This window comes from Amblyomma americanum, chromosome 4 (assembly GCF_052857255.1).
Source record: "Amblyomma americanum isolate KBUSLIRL-KWMA chromosome 4, ASM5285725v1, whole genome shotgun sequence".
NCBI classification, from domain to species: domain Eukaryota; kingdom Metazoa; phylum Arthropoda; class Arachnida; order Ixodida; family Ixodidae; genus Amblyomma; species Amblyomma americanum.
The window spans coordinates 176,031,482-176,050,400 of NC_135500.1; the positions used below are offsets into that span (position 1 = coordinate 176,031,482).

Consider the following 18,919-nt stretch of genomic DNA (forward strand, 5'->3'; position numbering starts at 1 on the left):
TCAAGTTCAGACTCGAACTGGGGGAGGAGCAAAAGGTGAGAACTGCAGGTCTGCTGTGCTCGACAGCCACGCGATAGTTCTGGGTCGCTCCTCTCACTTTGGAACAGAGGCATTAGGCTGCCAGCTCGAGTGCTTCTAATGCCAAAGGGGTGCGGCGTAAGTTGGCAGCAAATGGTATGCGAGAATATACCCGTGGAAGGAAAAATATTAACAACAAATGGGGAGCGTCTTCTGGCTTCTGCCGCAAAATAACGGGCTTGAAGTTATATTTATTATCATAGTTTAGAGCTCATGGCTAAGAAATGCTGCAGCGATGGTCTGAGTACTAAGATGGTAATGCGGCATAAAATTTCAGCGCCTGTGATGTCCCCTACTTCGTCCATTCCCTGATCCTCTTAGATACAGGTCTGTTTTCTGCGGCACACGATTTAGTCCTTGTAAAAACAAGGCGGAAAATTTTATTTCTACTATGTGAAGCTATAGACCTGGAACGTGTTCGGGGGACACTGATGCAGCAATTTTTCCATGTATCTAGCTATACGAGGATAAATTAGCAGACACAACCATGAAGAACCAATACGGCATTGACGCTAGAGGTGGATGCCTCGTGTGGCATGGTGTAGATAACAGGACTGGTCCGATCTGAGTCACAAGCTCATCAGCTTGTGTCAGCAGCTTAACCACTCAGTCCATCCTCTCAGCTATTCCGAAAAATATGGAGAGCTCTGAAATATAACCCATCAAATTATGAAGGTTCTACTGTCGCTTTCTGCTGCAGGATACTTTGAACATTGCTGGCCATGGAATGGCTTCGGTGCCGGCGACGGGACCCTGGGTAATATTTCGCCGACTGTGAGAGCACAAAGCATCTTTTGAAAAATACAGCAGAAGCCACCACACGTGGAATTTGCATTTTTTTCTGTGCTTTCAGGCACTTCCTTCTATTTCAAAGAAATATATGCATCTCGAAATCTAATACAGCTAAGTTTGCTTTCGTGTGTCATTTTATTCTCTCATGGTCAGTGTCGGCGCTGCTAAGTAGCACGACTAACCAACTTGCCAGAGCTTTAGAGGTTATGATGTGTAAGGAAAGAAACCAGATATTTATCGTCGTTCTTGATGAGGTCAAAGAAAAAGATAAATTAGAAATAGGCCGCATTTTTTTTTCGGAAACTTTCGAGAGACATGTATATGCAAAAAAAAATAGAAATAAGAGAGAAGGTCGAATTATGCAGTTAGATGCCGTACGACAGTGGTTACAATAAACCCTTTATTAAACTGCTGTTGCAGAGAAGTTGATCTCTGATAGCTGCTCCTGCACGAAGTGGCGCCAGCAGTCATAACACCTGTTATATGGCCTGATACAGCACATCGTGGAATGCTCGGCGGGCCTATTTATACTCTGTGCGTGTTCTTCAAATAGAGCAAGGCTTGCGTTCACAGGAAAAAAATTTACGCCAGCCGCATAGTATAAGCACATTTTCTAAGTGCAACTGATTGCTTACGGGGTATAAATTCCTCTTTTCAGTTCAAATTTTCACGTAACATGCGCTTGTTAAGTGAACCTGTATACAAGTTGAGCTTCTATTACGCGTGGTCGCGTGATTTGGCTGAAAGCGCCGCGTGATTTGGCTGAAAGCGCCGCCCGTCTTTCGAGCAGGCCAGTATCGCTTTGCTGCCCTCACTGGGTAGTGTTCGGCAGTGAAAATCCGCAGTGCAGGCTGGTAGTCCGCTGTGGTTTGCCATCGAAAAGCATCTCGTTAGACGCGGTACTCACGGCTCAAAGGGCTTGTGTGGAGAGTGGGTGGGTGTAGAGGTGAGTGCGGAGACGGGGGGCTTTGTAAGAGAGCTGCACAATAAAGCTTTATTCTACGGATTTACAATATTAATAAACAGCATACTTAAAAGAGGAGCAGATAAAATGAGGAGGATACAAGAGGCCGCCATCTGGCTCGTTAAATAGGCTCCATGGTCCCTGCATCCCTTGCTGGGGAATCATGTTCGGAGAGTAAAGTCCAATGAGGTCGCCGCTCGTGGTACGCTTATGCACCGCTCATAGAAAGCGGCGTCACGAGCATACACACACACCCCAGCTGCTCCTCTTAAGAAGAGGATGACGCTACTGCAGGAAGGCCGGGGTCTAATTCGAAGGCTGCACGTTGACCGAAATGGATGAGAGGAATGCATCGTTACTGCTACAACTGTCGTTATCTTCGAGCCGGGGCATCTTTCATTTCCTATTGGAGCATGTATTAGACTTCACCGCTAGTCGCTGTCGACTCTTGGTTGGGCGTTTAGGCGCATTATCTGGGAAAGTTCCCACACAACACTACACATACGCATGCACCAGAGGGCCGGATGCCACTGTCGCCTTCCTAGGTTGCTTGTCCCTTTGCTTTAACTGCTCGTTGGCAGCATGGGAATTCCCCTCATTCTTCAGGACTTAATTCTTCCGGTCGAAAATTGGTGATTGTTTTTTTTTTGGGGGGGGGGGGAAGGAAATGGCGCAGTATCTGTCTCATATATCGGCGGACACCTGAAGCGCGTCGTAAGGGAAGGGTTAAATGAGGGAGTGAAAGAAGAAAGGAAGAAATGGGTGCCGTAGTGGGGGGCTCCGGAATAATTTCGACCACCTGGGAATATTTAACGTGCACTGACATCGCACAGCATACGGGTGCCTTAGCGTTCTGCCTCCATAAAACGCAGCCGCCGCGGTTGGGTTCGCACCCGGGGACTGCGGAGCAGTAGCCGAGCGCCCCAACCCCTGAGCCACCGCGGCGGATGATGATCTTCCTGTCGAGGATCTTAACAATTTGACAATTTGTCTAGGTTTGTAACCAAAGCAACTAAATCAAATATGCAGCAACATTGATTTAAAATTACTTGAGTTTCAGTTATGTAACACACATGACCATACCGCGTGATCACAAGGAATGGTACCACCTGACGCTAAGACTCATGTCGCCTTGAGCAAACATTCATGAATACTGTTTATGAAGTGCGCCTCTTTGCCGTCTGCCTCTGTAGGTCTAGATCCTCAAAAAAAAGAAAAACGTGCGACGTTTTTAGATAGTGGCTGTGCAAAAGGCTTGCAGCAAGCACGCTTGCGCTCGCGCATTTATGAAAAACGCTAAAATAAATTAGGCAGATTATGAAGCCGCAATTAGAAGATCTCTACCTGACAGCTTTCTCGCACTTAGCGAACGGAAATCAAGAGCAGCGTGTATTCTAGTGTTCTAAACACAGCGATGCCCTTTGAAGTGAGAGCAACTCCATGCAGAGTGAATTCATTGCCTGGTTGCTTGTTTATTTATATTTTTATTGAAACATGCTGCACTAGACTCACGAGCATGTGGAAGAGGTTGAAACACAATACGCACCTCATGCATGTTCACAGCTCGCACGCTTGAAGAGCCAAGTGTAAGCCGATTTCCATGTTCTATAGCAATAATTCTCGTATCAAGCTTGCATTCTGTATCATCAGGCAGACAATGGCCGTTAGGCCGCAGCGGTGGCCTAGTCGTTTGAGCACCCGCCTCGCATGCGGAAGGTGCGGGGTTGGATCCCGAGTGCCGCCAGGTGCCCACCGGTGATACAGTGGGTACAAGCTTTCCCCAGCGTGGTGCTCAGTTTCTCTAGGGTGAAATGCTTGGGAAATGGGCCTTTGACCCGACCTGGAGTTAAAAAGAAAAAAAAACATTGTGCCATGGCGCTCTTTGGCCACAGATGCCCTTGCGCCGTAAAAATTCATCATCGCTATCTTCTTCCCTGAACGTGGCCATTAATTCGTCGCCGCCTTTGAGACCAACTTTGAGAGCTTAACATTTGAACCTATAGCAGCAACATCGGCGACGCTGAGGAAGAGGAGAGAGCAGCCGTCCGTGAATGTGCCGAGCGAGTGGAGTATGATAGGCTAACAACAACAACAACGAGAGGAGCTGCCCACTGTATTCACGCCGAGCGCACGCTGTGACTTTGGCCGCGCGCTTCTGAAGGAAATAAAATTTTGGTTTCGTAGATCCGAATTTACTGCTGTTTCTTATCAAATCACGCAAACGTGATGCCCGCGACATCTACAATCCTAACAAGGGGCCTGTTCTCCCACTAAGGAGCTGACTTAGGATGGTCGTTGCGTGATGAATGAGGGAAGCAGCATAATAACAGCACGACAGAACATGCCTTTGTGTGTCACTTTGTTTTGTCGTCCGGTCTTCGAGCTGTTGCTATCACTCTGTCAAGCCTTTTTCGTTGGCACAAAAATAGAGGGGTGGCAGCGCTGCGGGCCCGAACACATAGGCGCATTCGACAGCAGCTCCGACGGAGGGGTCTTACTTTCATACACTATGACCACTATGTATGCGACGCCATTGCACGCGTCAAAGCTGCTGAAATCCACCCTGGAATTTAGCTGCCCGATAACGGAGCCAGGTGACTTCAATGTCGGTGAATGGCCTCAGCTAGCGGCCGCTAGTTCCCCTGCTACTCGTCCGCCAGTCGCGTGGATGTCGCTATTCATAACATTAGCATGTTCTCTGCCTCACCACAGCGAAAACATCCGCCTTGCATACAGCTGCACAAATATGGGTGATAAGGCTAGCTCCGGAGCAGCCGGGCGCCTGCGGCTGTCCGTCAAATTGGAGGCATGCCGCGTCATGCTGCTAATAATGAGTACGGTAAACAAAGTGGAACACGAGTACGCACCTCGGTGGTAACTAAATTCCCCGCTTGATTCACCAGGCATGTTGCTATCCCCGCGCCATGTGCAGATTTCTTTGCGGGAGGGACAAAGCATACTTACACGGGGCTCCTCACACGACTTTCGTGTGTGCAGTGGTGATCGCGCTGCCATGGCGGCGCAGAATGAAGGCCTGTGACAGCGAGGTGGCCACCGATCCATGTGACGCGTATATGGCGCCCTATTTTCAAAAGCAAACGCCACGCCAACCTGACTGAACGTGCCCCCAGTTTCAGGGCCTTATTTCAATGCACACGAAACGCGAAAACATCCGTGTGCTGAGCCATGGCAGTACGCGTTATTATTCTCAAATGGGCGAAAGTAATCGAAGCACTCTACTAAGGCGCCTACTTTAATCTGACTCCTTTTATATCCTCCTTCATCTCTTCTCTCACGACACGGTTCGGGTGTCTGTTGCTAGTGGCACCCATGCCATATTGCTTTAACTTCTAATTTCATTCTTGCTATTTTACACGAACGAAGTTTATGCCATTTGACTTCATACCGTCAACAATTCTCAGAGTTTGCCCAAACTTACGCAGAATTCAATGTAGTCCAGAAATATTGTGTCATATAACAACAAACCTGTCAGTAATTTTCATTAGGACGGAATCACCTCATTTTCCTTCAGGTGCCATTTTCAATGGCGTCATTGTCGCCGACAATTCTGGTCGGCCCATTATATTTCTTTGAGCCAGCGCAGTGGCTCTGTGGTTATCGTGCTCGGCTGCTGGTCCGAAAGACTTCGGTTCGATTCCGGTCACTCCGATCGCATCTCGATGAAGGCGAAATGCTAGAGGCTCATGTACTGTGCGATGTCAGTGCACGTTAAAGAACCTCAGCAATATCAACAAGAGCACGCACATCGTTAGCCTTACGAACGAACGAATTGCTAAGCGATCCCAAAAACCGTGCACAATAAACGCTAATTTTTTGTGATCTAGAGGAGGCGACACGAAGCGAAAGCTTGATGCAGTACTTATTTCTGATAACGGTACAGAACAAAGCACGAACTCTGCAACAATTCAGCTGAAGCTTGCGATTGTCTCTTTTAAGGTCGTCGCTGTGTTCTGGATCAAGAAGGACCAGGAGGGTGTCGAAGTTTCTCCCAACAGCTAGGTGCAACACAGAAGTGAACCTCAGGGCTTTTTCAGTCAAGTCAAATTTGCAGCTTAATATGGAGCCTAAGTATTGCTTGAATTTACAAGGAAACGAGCTAAGAGTTTGGGTACCAAAGTAGGCTGCGTGTAAGCCTCCTTATTCAAGCGCAGGTGCTCTACGACGGGTGCGCAAGTGGTGCTAACATTAAGCTAGCGCAGTTCTGGCAGCAGTGTGCAGTGACTCTTGGCATTGTGGAATTTCTGAGGCAGGAAAATTCAGAATGTTTTAAGGCCCACTGCCTCCTCATTAATGCGAACATACAATGCTGCCAATTTCATGTAATCGGAGCCGCAGTGCCCACATCATCAGATCCCTAGCCTCTCAGGACCGTTTTATGTTTAGTTTCGACGTCAATTGGTGGCATCTTGGGCAAAATTTTCCTGAATGCGTGAGCCGAAACCGAAGCCTTTATAGATCTCTGTCATTAGGTCAGTGGCTAAGCGCACACCCGTGGAGGTGAATGTTGAATTTACCTGCACTAATGTGTGATAGTGAAATAAGGTGAACGCTGAAAACATGAAACCTATGCGCCAAAGACGATTTTGCAGAGACTTTTGTCCATGGCAGGAGGTCCATGACAGGATGGCAATATTTTACAAACGAACTACGGTGTAAAAAAGAGCAATATAGATAAATGAAGGGATACGATACAATCAGCCGCGACAAATCTGCAGCAGCCGGGTATCAACCGTCTCGCCTCCGCTTGTGTTTCGCTTTTTCAGCGCATTTCTTTTCGCCACCGCTTCAGCCAGTCGCGCCGCCGACACCTGGCGTACTGTTTTTCCCTTTGTGACGTTAACCGCCGCACTTCGGCTCGTCAGGCGAATCGAGCGGTCGCAACGTCTTCTCTAGTCGAACGCAAGACCGAAGATGGCGCGGCGTCGACGAGGTCATGGAACGGACTAAATCCGTGCGCTATTCACCACGCGCCTCCACCTCCCACTGCTCCGGGAGAACTCAGGCGCACTCCGCTAGGGCTTCTGGGGTGGTTTACGGACAGCACACAACGGCGACATTGGCGAAGGGTGGCCACAATGCTGGCGTATTAAAAATTACAGCTGCTGAGATACTGCTTTGCACGAGCAATTAAGCGAGCAGTTCTCCCCGCGGCGGCTGCTGTTCGACTTTGCGAGCATGCAGCTCACTCATTAGAACAGGTTTAGCTGGCGGCGGCTACGTCGACTGTCCGGGCACGGCCAAGGGAGCAGCTAGTGCAGACGCTTTCCTTTTACCCTTGTGATACTTCGAAGCATAAGCGCCGTTCTTTTGGCGACGATGCTCGCTTTGACAGCGAAACCTCCTGCCTCACGTACGGCTGGATTTTGCCGCAGTAGGCGCTGCATTTGACAAGAGCACGCCGCACCACGGATGCTGAATGTAGCTGATCTGACGGTGGCGCTTCCGCATGGTGTAGGAGCAGCGCGCCCCGCGTGCTCTCCGCTCTCAGCAGTGCTCATAGCAGCAAAGAAGACAAAGGGTCACGGGAGCGCGATGTGCGGTCGGAATAGACACTAAGCCAACAACAACAACTACTACAACATGATCTTGCTGCAAAAGCAGAAACGGTACAGGCGCTGAACCGTTAAACGAAGCATTACCAGCGTAACAACCCGCGTCCTCTGCTTTGAGCCCCAGAGACGATGAAGCGGCCGTGGGCGCGTAAAGATTGCTCGGGCTGTGTTCCAGCTAGGCTACGCCCCATGATATCGACTTGCCAAGACAACAAAGAAATAGAAACGATAACAGAAGCAATGATTTAGTGATAGACGGAAATGCTGTTCAGTTCAGACTTGGAAGTTAAGCACGAGCTGACCGAATGGGCTAGAGCGGCTGCAAGATCCAATGGAATTCTGTGTTTGAGGATCGACTTCCAATTTTAGTTGCAATTAAAACTATTTCACCATCATCATCCACTTATTCTGTAGTTGACAGGCAAACGAAGACCATCGCGGTGGAGCAAAACCTTTTCGCTGCAAATTATTCGTACTTCTTAGTTACGTCCAGGGAAAACCTGATAGTCCTCTCTGTGAAAAAACCTTTATGGCCATACTATTCGCTCACTAAGCAGTAATTGTCAACGCCTACATTTCCATTTCTTCACTCAAGTAGTCTCTTAATGCAAAGTACAAGGCCGCCACTTTACGCGAATAAAAGCGAGTCCCACTGAATGGAGCTAGACACGATTCTTACAAAACTCCTAGTCAACTTGACAATGCAGCAAATGTGTGACTTCCAGGTGGGTACAGCCGGGCCAGCTTCTGAGTTCAGAAAAGTGAAAACTTCTACAGAAACCGACAGCGAAGAACCCGACGGGAACTGGCGAGCGTCACAGCGCTATTCACGGGGCGCAAAACCGGTTCCAATTAAGTGGGCCGGTGAATGTTCAGCGTCGTCTTGGCATATACAACAATCTTTTGATTGCCGCGGCTTCTTTCCTCTTTTCCCTCGTCGTCCACAAGACCGCGCGTGAGCGGAATTCAAGCAACGACGGCCTTTGAAATTACTCTTTACACAATAGAAAGGTATCAATATTTATTAAACAGAGATTGAGTCTGAACATAGCATCCACGAGAATTAGTCACTTATTTTAAAAGCGCACGTTGGCATCTCACAAGGTCGCCCGACCATCCGTCTTGTAGGTTGGGCTACATATTCAGTGGGTGTACATTGCATATCTTTGCTGCTGTGTTCAGCCACTGAGAAGAAAAGCGTGCCAACTAAGGATAACGTCGTTTACTTACTACATTGAATCCCCCTAACAAAACCTCGCTGTTAAGAGATTCATCTGGTAAAGAGAGTTATTTTATCGGCGTCCTAAAAAGATAGGTGAGGAGGGTGCGTCGAAGGAAGTGCTCATTTGCTGGCCACACTTTCCTTCATGCAGCTCGGAATTTTCGCACTTTCTGCTGACATGGTCATTGCCCACGCCAGCGCGTTATGTCTAACTGCTTTTCGAAACGGTGTGGAAGAAACGGTGGCGCCTCGTTTTCAGAAACATGAACATTGAAAAAAGCCACCGGGGCTCTAAACTCCACTCACTTGCTGAATTGAGTACGAGAGCTCTTACGCTTTGCCTACTCGCGGCACCAAGCAGCGAATGCAAGTACTAAAGTCTACTGTCCCTGCAAAGTTTTTGAAGCCCGATCTCCGCATGAACGCTGCATAGCCGGGTGCAAAAACCTTGTCATTTGTCTGCATATTGCCTTGAGACGTTCTGACATTCGCATGCGCATTCTGTTTCCACTGAACATGGGGAACGGAGGCGTGCTGTTGCGCTTCATAATTACTGGACTCGTTATTTAAAGTGAGAGGAAAAAAGTTTTATTAAGCACGAAAAGTATCCTTTTCTTGTTCAACGATATTAAACTCACTTAAGAGGACACGGGGAACTTATTCACTCTCCACGGTCGGCTGCCTGTACAGAAATCTAGAGCACGTATGGCATAACGGAAACAAATACTACAACTTCGCCTAGAGTCTATGGCAACATAAACGACGCTGATACAGTATCTATATTTCTATTCATACCTATAGACCAAAGAAATAGGCAACCCAAGCTAAAGGTTGGCGGCACAACGTCAGAGCCATGTATCTCCACTGGCGGCAACAAGTGAAATTGCCTTGAGCATGTGGAAACGTGCTTAGCCGTGATAAACACGTTTGGCGTATAAAATTTGCTCTACTTTTTCCTGTTCTTCGCCCTCGCTGAATGCTGAAAGTTATTACTGTTGTGCTGTGGAATGCCACTGGGTTGCGAAATTCGCGAATGGTCAGTAAACTCCCCCCCCCCCCCGCCCCCGTGAAATTTTGCCGCTTCAAAAGCATGTCGCACGAAAGAGAGCGGTGCAGAGACAGGATCGTAGCCGTCCGCACTGTGAAGTGTTTCCTCTGCGATAATATGGATTTAATTCGTATCACGTACGTAACAGTATCACTGACCGCAAGCAAACCTCTGAGCCTAAGAATAATGTCGGCAGAGTCCACGACCGTCACTCTCACAAAAGAGTTCGATGCTGTAACGTTTTTCGTAAAAGCAATGCCCTTCATTAGCAGGTAATTTAAATTAACACGACAACATTGAAAACATTAACCGCATGGGTACTTGAGCTAGTCTGTTTTGATCAATTTATGATTTAGCGGCGCTAAAACATGAAACACAGAGGGACAAGCGACACGCTGTAAGCGTTGTCTGTGTCGCTTCTTGCTTTTTGTACTTGGTGTTTTTCAGGGTGATTTTCAATTAACAATGGCAACTGGCGCTACTTCACAGCGGATTTCGTTGCGGCTATACGAGATCGTGATAGAGTCGCTAGCGATTGCTGGCTTTACCTCGTACGTGCGGCGGAATTCTCGAAGCTCAGTCAGCTGGTTTATAAGGAAATACTTACAGGCGGCCGTTCTTTAAGCACAGCTTAATAGTAACGTTATGTATAAATGAGAAATCTAATATAACTATGTTCATGCTGCAGTGAGGCTACTTTTTTTATTGTGTTCGTCGACTACATGCGCTATTATGCTTCTATATGGGTGACAGTCAGCATCTGCAAGGCACTTTGATGAATTGCATTCCACGGGGACGCGGAATGACCTTGGCAATTAGAGAGGCGTATTTGCTCTAGCACCCCACAACTGTTTCTTGTGGCCAGCGCTTTCTTTGCTCTAATATGTTGCTAACATTTGGCGTTATGCTTTAGAAAATGCAATGAAACAGAGCTGGGGTCCTGTAGAAGCACTCCAACGTAAGTACTTTGAACCAAGGTCATCGCAGTCGGGAAAATAAACGTTCATGTTCAGGCGAGCACCACTTTCTAAGGAAGCTCCGTAGCCAACCCTGCGCCCACTCTGAAAAATTTCCGCTAAAGATGGAGCTGACTGAGCGCTCTCGAACCGCCGCCTGGCAGTGGTGGCAATCTCTAAAAGGTAGTTGAAGGAATACTTCGCTAGGTGCCTCTTGAAATTCATGTTAGTTGCATGTGTTTAGAGCTTCAGCTAAGCTTGGGGATGTTTTACCATTCAAGTAATACTAAGGGATTATCAAACTAAGCAAGACGGATAGATTATTGCTCGGGAACACTACTTATGCTTTTTCTGCGCGGAAACGCGGCTGCGTTGATGAGACAATCACAAATGAAAGTCCCTAAAACATTCCACATTCCAACCACCCGCGAAAAATGAGAAAAGTTGCGTCATTGATACGGTGCATTTGGACGGAACCTCTCCGGCCAATCAGAGTTGCCACTTCCGAAGATAGCAAGAACAGCCGGAAGCTAGAAAAGTGCTGGCTCCCGAGAAGCCCATTAAACCCCACTCCCCCCCCCCCCCCCCCAAATGCAGATCCTCTACACTGCACTGCGTGTGGCAGTGGGTGAGAGAGAAATTGCGCTATGTTGTCTAGGGCAGCCGCAGAGTGCAGAACAAACTCCTGACCTCGCTTACGCACGCATACATCGGCGGCGACAACCCGGGCGTGTGGCTTTCTGTGTGTTGTGCGCTGTCGCCAAATGTACCCATAAGCTTCGAAAGATCCTCAAATCAGTCTCGCTCCAGCTTATTTCATTAGAGTAAATTGCACGCGCATTGCTCATCAAATGTTTTGCTGTGCTTCTGACTATCGCTTGTTTCTCGACTAAATACACAGTAAATATGATTGTAGAAGACATTTCTTACTGACTATACCATGGTCGTTGAGGTGTCCACGTCTAAAAATTGCTTCCTGTGCTTTTTTAAGCGGCAAAAAAAAATCAGGGTGCACTCTGCCCAAGTGCAGCCTGCCGCTTGCTGGTTATAACTGTCGGCAAGGATTGCACGCATTAACTTCCACACACATCAGCTCTTTGAACGTCGTGCTAGCGGAAAAGCGAGTGCCATCAATGCCTGTTTAGCTGCATATGGCATCTGTGTGATAAAGGCGTCGATATAGAGAACGAGCATTCACCTGCCGACCGCTTCACCTGCCAACTATCAAGCCGAAGAAAGCATGAATGCTGATGAGAGCATATGATTACGAAACTGCGACGAACCGCAGCCACACGCAGTCTGCGTGCAGAGAATGTCGGAAGCGAAAGATCCATCGCTGGTTCTTGCGTCTATCCTTCCTCTTCAAAGTTTGTTTTGCACTCTTTGAATTATAACACTGTTCGCCTTCTTGGCTACGCTTGCCACCCTCCTTTCCCCGTATTTTTTTGGGTAATTTTGCCGTCGTCCACTGACCTGTCCAGAGCGCTCGAACTCCGTGCCGCCTGTGCTCCGCAGCGCGCAGAGTGACGTCTAGCGGCAGCGCCTGGTTCGGGATAGCGCATATCTGACGGTGAATTCCAATCGCAGGCCCGGAGCGGTCTGCACGCTCTGTGACAGAGCGCCTGAATCCGGCGCAGAGAGCGCGACCTGAAATTGCGATTGGAGTACACTTGCTCTGGCCAGAGCATGCAGGCCAGAGCATGTAAAGCGCCGCTAGCGCCGCTGAAAAAGAACGTCACGCAAACTTTCGGCCGGATCCGCCGATTTCGGTGGAGCAGTCCCGACTGCTCCATGGAGCAATCTCGGCGCGGCAACCGCTCCCTGTCTACGATTGGAAGACGCGATTCGTGCCTCAGATCTGCGTTTGGAATACAGTTGCTCCGAAAAGAGCAGGAAACGTTGCTCCAGAAGTGCTCCAACTCTGTGATTGGAAGTCACCATGAGTATGGTCTCAGCGTCAATCATGCGCAATTTCGATCCAGGCGCTGCCGCTAGACGTCACTCTGCGCGCTGCGGAGCGCAGACGGCCCGGAGTTCGAGCGCTCTGGAGACGTCTGTGGACGACTGTACACTGGCAGCAAAATGGCTCTCCTCGAAAACGCTCATAAATTCGTCACAAGCCGCAGCGAATGAATCCGTGCTGCACGACGGCGTGACGTGTTATTCACTTTACGAAATTTTCTGTCTTATAAAAGCTTTGTTCCAGGGAAGAATTCATTATTTACTATCACGTAACGCTCACCTAATATTCTAGCCTGATTTAGTAATATCAGTCTAGCCTGATCAATATAACAGCAAAGTGCACACCAGCACACAGCTGAATAGAGAGTTCAGACTGCGTATGAAAGCTTAAACAGCCACATTCGCGCGATCGGTGAGATAAGCCTCGTTTCCTAATGCGTTCGTATAATGGTCGGAATCGTACAGACAAGGGAGGTGCAGACCAAAGCCTGCAGCTGCTGTCGAATTCTATGTTTGATGTCCGTCAGTGCGCCGCTAGCGAGCCTCATACAAGCACGAGGTTTCCCCTGGAATCAGTGCGCATGTTTCCGCGAACACGCAATTGCCAACGAATTCTTTCGCTTAAAGTAGGTCAGCCTGTCAGTCGGAATTGGTCCAGCTGCCGACTGTGTGAAGGGCGCAGTGACCGTTGCGGTAAATGAAACTGCGCGGCCTTCACCCTCCTCCAGGGACCTTCCTCCAGTGAAAAATAAAAAGCAAAAGCAGGAAAAGGTCACAGAAGATGTATTGCGGCGAGAGAGGCTCTCCTGCTTTCCTTCACTCTTTCCACCCATTTCGTTGGGCCGCAGCTGCGCTACAATACTCCAGTGCAGCTTCTGCCTTTCAATTAGCACGCCATATCTTGTTGGCACAAACGCATTCCCCCGTCCGCTCTACTGGGATGTTGCTGCTAGTCGGGGCCCTTACTGTGATCGCCGTCCTCGTGGCCACTTTCTTCAGGTGAGGAGTTAATCTCTCAAACCTGACATGAGTACCTCGCTGTTCAGGTGGGGCAGTGCATCCTAAACGAGCGTTTCTTGTCCCGTCTTTCACATTAAATAAGTGTTTCGCTGAAGAACAACGAAGCATGCTTGAAGCTGCACGGCATTTCTTCCTTTTATTTTTTTAGTTTATGGAGCAATAGGGCTTAGACGGTTGAAAACGCGCAGGGTTCGTAGGTAGCGCAGTGGACAGGACGAGAACATCGATAAAGTGGTGATGTGCAGGCGGCTGTTATTTGTCAAGAGATAAAAAATCTAGTTTTCAACGAAGCAACTCTTTTCTGCGCAGAATATGTGGCATGTGGGATAAAACGTCAAAAAGTGACACACAGACTTTGAGGGAAGCCCTAGTGGAAGGCTCCGGACTAATTAAGACCACCAGGGGTTGTTTAACGTGCGCTAACATCGCACAGCACACGGGTGTTTTTGTATTTAGCCTGCTTCGCAATGCAACTGCCCCGGCCAGGATCGAACCCGAGATCATGGAATCAGCAGCCGAAGGTCAAACCCACTGAACCGCCACAGCGGCTACGGTTATAGTGTGAGAGCTTTGTTTTATTTCTGGCAAAAAAAAACTGTCCGTTCTTTTTTTATTCTTTGCCGTCAAGGCTTGCTAACACTGGTGACGCTTGGCTGCATCAGTTACTATTTCTTATATGAGATAACGCACATTTCGGTTGCTTGGCAGATTGCATTTTGTGCAGATAGTACGTTTACGGGACGAAAAAAAACTTGTTTTCCCCAAGGGCACTAAACTTACAGCTATTTGATTTGCGGGGGCTGAAAAGCACGGCTTCTTTTACTTCACTTTTAGGGTTAAATTCGATCTCGAACTACGCATCATGAGTGTTGCTGTGCATCGATGAAAAAAATTAATATGGATTAGCCCAGCTAATCCGGGATATGCAAAGCGAAAGCGAGATTGAGGTTTCCACTGACCCAGGGAGCCGGCTGTGCGTCTTTCCTTTCGTGAAAATGAACGGTCTTTGCAAAGATGTCAGCGCCAATGAACTCTATGAACGCCGTCAGCTCACATGTTTTGTTTGCTTTTTGAGGAAAGGAAATGGCACAGTAACTGTCTCGCACATCTCGGGGGACGCCCGAACCGCGCTGTAAAAAAGTGATAAAGGAGGGGGAGAAAAAGGAAAGAGAACGGAGTCGGCGGCGGCCACCTGCGCCGTGCGTGACGTCACTCATGCTCCGACATAAGCTGGCTCGCGCGGAGCGCGGTGTTGACTAGCGTAGTGAAGCTTTTCGCTTCAAAATGGCACATGCCTACTATGAGAGATTGTCAAGACATGGGCGGGGACTGGCGCCTCTGTTGTCATCTTCAATGGGACACCAACGACAAATTAAAGTTGACCTCTATGGATAGATTACCTGGTGTTAATGACAAATGCACTGCATTCACTGCAGCCGGAACTTTTATAAGGCGAAAACATTGAAACTTAAATACTTACTTCACTTCTTCCGGGCCGTTTTCGCACGCAAAATTTGGCGCATGCACATTTATACCGAAGATTCTTCAGGTTACTTTTCAGAGGTGGTGACGGGGAGGTCATAAAATTGAATTCATTCGCGGGAAACTTTTTAACGAATTTCCTCGGCAATGAAGAGGCTTTGTGATGCCTGCCAAGCAGCACCATAGGCAGAAAGAGCCACATGATAAATTTTTACTGAGAACAACAGTCAGATGAAGTTGGCCTCCGTGCTGTTTAACATATCGAAAAGCAAGACTCAGGAATGATAAACAAAAGAACCTTACGGGGCACACCTTAGAGGGTGTACATTACTTTCTGAAAAGTAGGGTTTTAAAAACTGAGCTGTCTACTTTTCTATAGCATAAAAGAGCGCTTTAGGCATGCTCCTTTCTTTATTCCTTTCTGGTTTCAAAGCGCTACTCTGGTTGAGCAAAGAAAGACATTTATCTTGACCTTCCTATCAATCTTCGTAAGATTGTGGCGCAATGAGTGAAGATTGAAGAAGTATTAAGATTGCTCGGGGGATCAAAAGAAACGTCGTCTTAAGCAGGCTTTGTCGGCTCACGAACCCATCGGGGAATCGAAATGCAGGTTGTCAGACACGGCATGCCAACAGGTATTGTCGACTGTACAGAGGGTATCGTGTATGAGATACCACTGTGACGCGACCGCTCCTGCGCTGGCCAGAGCGGAAGATGTGTAAAAGACCTACTGGGAGAGCATGGCAACAATTTACGAAAAATGCATGAAACTGTTGCGATTTGCTGTCGGGACTGTGAATTAGAGCGCGGTAACCACTGTGCTCCTGATTTCGAGACATGGTTATTAAAAGTCATCGTACGCAGCTCACACGTGAAATACTTCAGACGCTGGACATACAGGACAGGCTGCGACTGCGTAAGCGCATCAGTCGATCTTTCACAAAAGGGATTCGATATCTGTGCCCTAACCGAGGGACAACTTGTCTTTCCTTGGCTTGGCTTCTGTTCCAAGCCTTTTGTTGTGTTCTTTTTCTTTTTTTCCTTTTTGCCTCTCTATAATATCCTTGTATATTTCATCATATATTTCGAATCAAATTCAGTTGGACGTTTACCCTTATCTGTCTTTCCACGTCTCCGTCTTCGTCGTTTTCTCCGGGCATTTTTGTCAAGAATTGGCTACCAACTAGCCCAAACTCACACATTATTATGATCCATTGTGTCGATTGAGCACTCACCTCGCAATCGGGAGGTGCAGAGTTTGATCCTCAGTGCCCGTCGACAGTGATACAATGGGTTGAAGCTTTCCCCTGCCCTGGTGCTCGTCTTGACTGGGGTGAAATGCTTGAAAAATAGATCTTTGACCCCATCATCAATAGACGAAAACACCTGCCATGTCGCTCTTTAACCAGAGATTCTCCTTTGTCATAAAAGTTCATCATCATCATCTATTAACTTGATAATTAATGTGTTGATCACCAACCCTATTCAACCTGGCCATGTGGAAGCTTCCCGCCTAGCTTAAACCATTCTCATGTGTCAAACATGAGCGCTACGCTGATGACACCACAACCTGGGCCACCTCAGGCTCTGACGACGTCATGAAAGATGCCGTGCAAACTGCAACCGATACTATGCAGGAGTAAGAACGCAGAGCGGACCTCAACTGCTCCGCGGCCAAGTCAGAGCACCTTCCATTGCTCCGCAACAAATGAGGCCACCCTCTGAAGGCACCGGATGTCCAACTAACGCTGGTTAACACTATCATCCTTACGGCAACATGTGTAGGCATCCTCAGCCTGCCCATACAGCAAGATGGCAGCGTTATCCACACCTTACACAATCTCAGTAAGACCAGAACACACATCCTCGGATGATGACAAGGGTGTCTAACAGACTGACGCGCTCCGGATGGTTAAGGCACTAGTCATTAGCCGTACCACATACTCAAGCGTAGAGAGCTAGACCAGGCTAGACCAGAAACCCCTATCATTCTGACTCGCAAAGCCTGAAGCTAGCGCTAACCTAAAGCCATCCACATATACCGAGGAGCTCCTCACCCTGGAATTCAATAACACGACCAGCCAACCTTGCCAGTCAAATTGAGCGCCTGACCATGGCCTGACTTTCAGCAGCATGGGACGTCACCTGCTGCAAAGCGTCGTCTATCCCTACCCACATGCCACAATCACCACCAGGAACCACTCTCATCGGTCAACAAGGATCACATACAAATTGCACCGATCCCCAAAAATATGCACCGTGTCTACCATATTGAACAAAGGAAAGCACGAGCCGAGGCACTGGGTCACATGTATTATAGCACATTACCTGAAGTGCGCTACAAGGACGCATCTCACTACCTCGATTGAAAAGCCACCAAGGGCGTAATCAACCAAGCGCTGGATACGGTCATGACAGCTTCCATACCAACCAGCACCGCCTTAGAAGCAGCCATACAGACAGCTAACACTAACACCACATATATCATCACTGACAAGCAAGCTGCTTGTCAAAACTAACGCAACACCTTGTATTCCCGTGAGTGGATAGAATGCTCAGATCCGGCGCTACCATCTTACCCAAGGTCGTATTTTACTACGGGCCCTTGCAGTCAGTTATATCCTGGAAACAAGTATGCACACGCTGTCAGGCGCTCAAGCGCTACCCGGGCGTCAGGAATCGCCATTGACCGAAGTCCCTCGCCGGAGCCAGTGCCGAACTCGTACGCAAGTCTGTTCCAGCATCAACGTCTGGGCGGACACAGATATCCACCAGCAACGTACAACTCACGCGAGACAAGACGGGGGCTTCCCGGCAGCTTAAAAACCCATACATATGCTTAATTGAGCTTCGATCCTGCTAAAACTACACTACAAATATTGTAGTTGTAATTTCGCCTCCATCGGTGGAATTTCGATGGAGGCAAAATTCTAGAGGTCCGTGTACTATGCGATGTCAGTGCACGTTGAAGAACCCAAGACGGTCGAAATTTCCGGAGCACTTCACTATGGCAACCCGCGTAGCCTGAGTTGCTTTGGGACATTAAATACCCAAAAACAATAAATCGTACCACCTATGAGTGTCAACTTAACCACGCATTTCTCATAGTCCCAGCCCCATCCCCACAGCCCCATCCCCACAACCGTGCATTAATAAGTTAGGACCTGGATGACCAGCGCAAGTTAGTTGACCGGACCTGTCTGACGGCAGCTCCTTCACGAGGCTTGGAGTTATGGCCCCTCACCGATTCGCCAAACTTCTTATTGGACCAATTAAATATTATACATTAATATCATCACAGTCCAATACTGCATTTCAGAAGGAAGTTTACTCTAAATTACAGCTCTAGCTAAACATTCCACTGACCCCCCGAATGTACCTCAACATTCGTGACCAAGCAACCGCACATTAGAAAGCTCTGTCAGATCTTGCGGGTGTTTGCAAACTTGGATGAGCAGAATGTACGTCGTGTACTTTCAAGTGATGGGTGTGTGAAAAGAAAGCGTTTTAAACAAGACGCAATTTGATAGTCGTACTGAGCATGAAAAAATTACAGAAGAAAAGCCTTCAGAGTTACTGGCAATGACATTACTGAAACTTTGAAGAGCGCCTTTGATGGAGGCTCACATGACAGTTCTGAGCGAAAAGTACCAAGCAAGCATCGCGCTTGATACATATAAACCGGTACAGATATATGAAAAAAAAAATATCCACACCAGAAGCTTGTTAACATCAAGCGCTCTATATTTATGATATCGTGTTGAACGGGTTAATTTGTACTCTCTGTGTTCTCTCTTTCAAAAGCCGTGGTTCAAATAAATA

At 48.0% G+C, this 18,919-nt stretch overlaps 1 protein-coding gene across 1 annotated transcript in view; it reads left to right on the plus strand.

The window, feature by feature from the left end:
* Positions 1–18,919, plus strand: part of LOC144128706 (cytochrome P450 3A9-like) — a gene marked incomplete at its 5' end in the record, with an annotated part of 47,201 nt that continues 28,282 nt past the window's right edge. The window contains one exon of the mRNA XM_077662332.1: positions 1–35. Coding sequence (XP_077518458.1) covers positions 1–35 — 35 coding nt within the window. The remainder of the gene's footprint in view (positions 36–18,919) is intronic.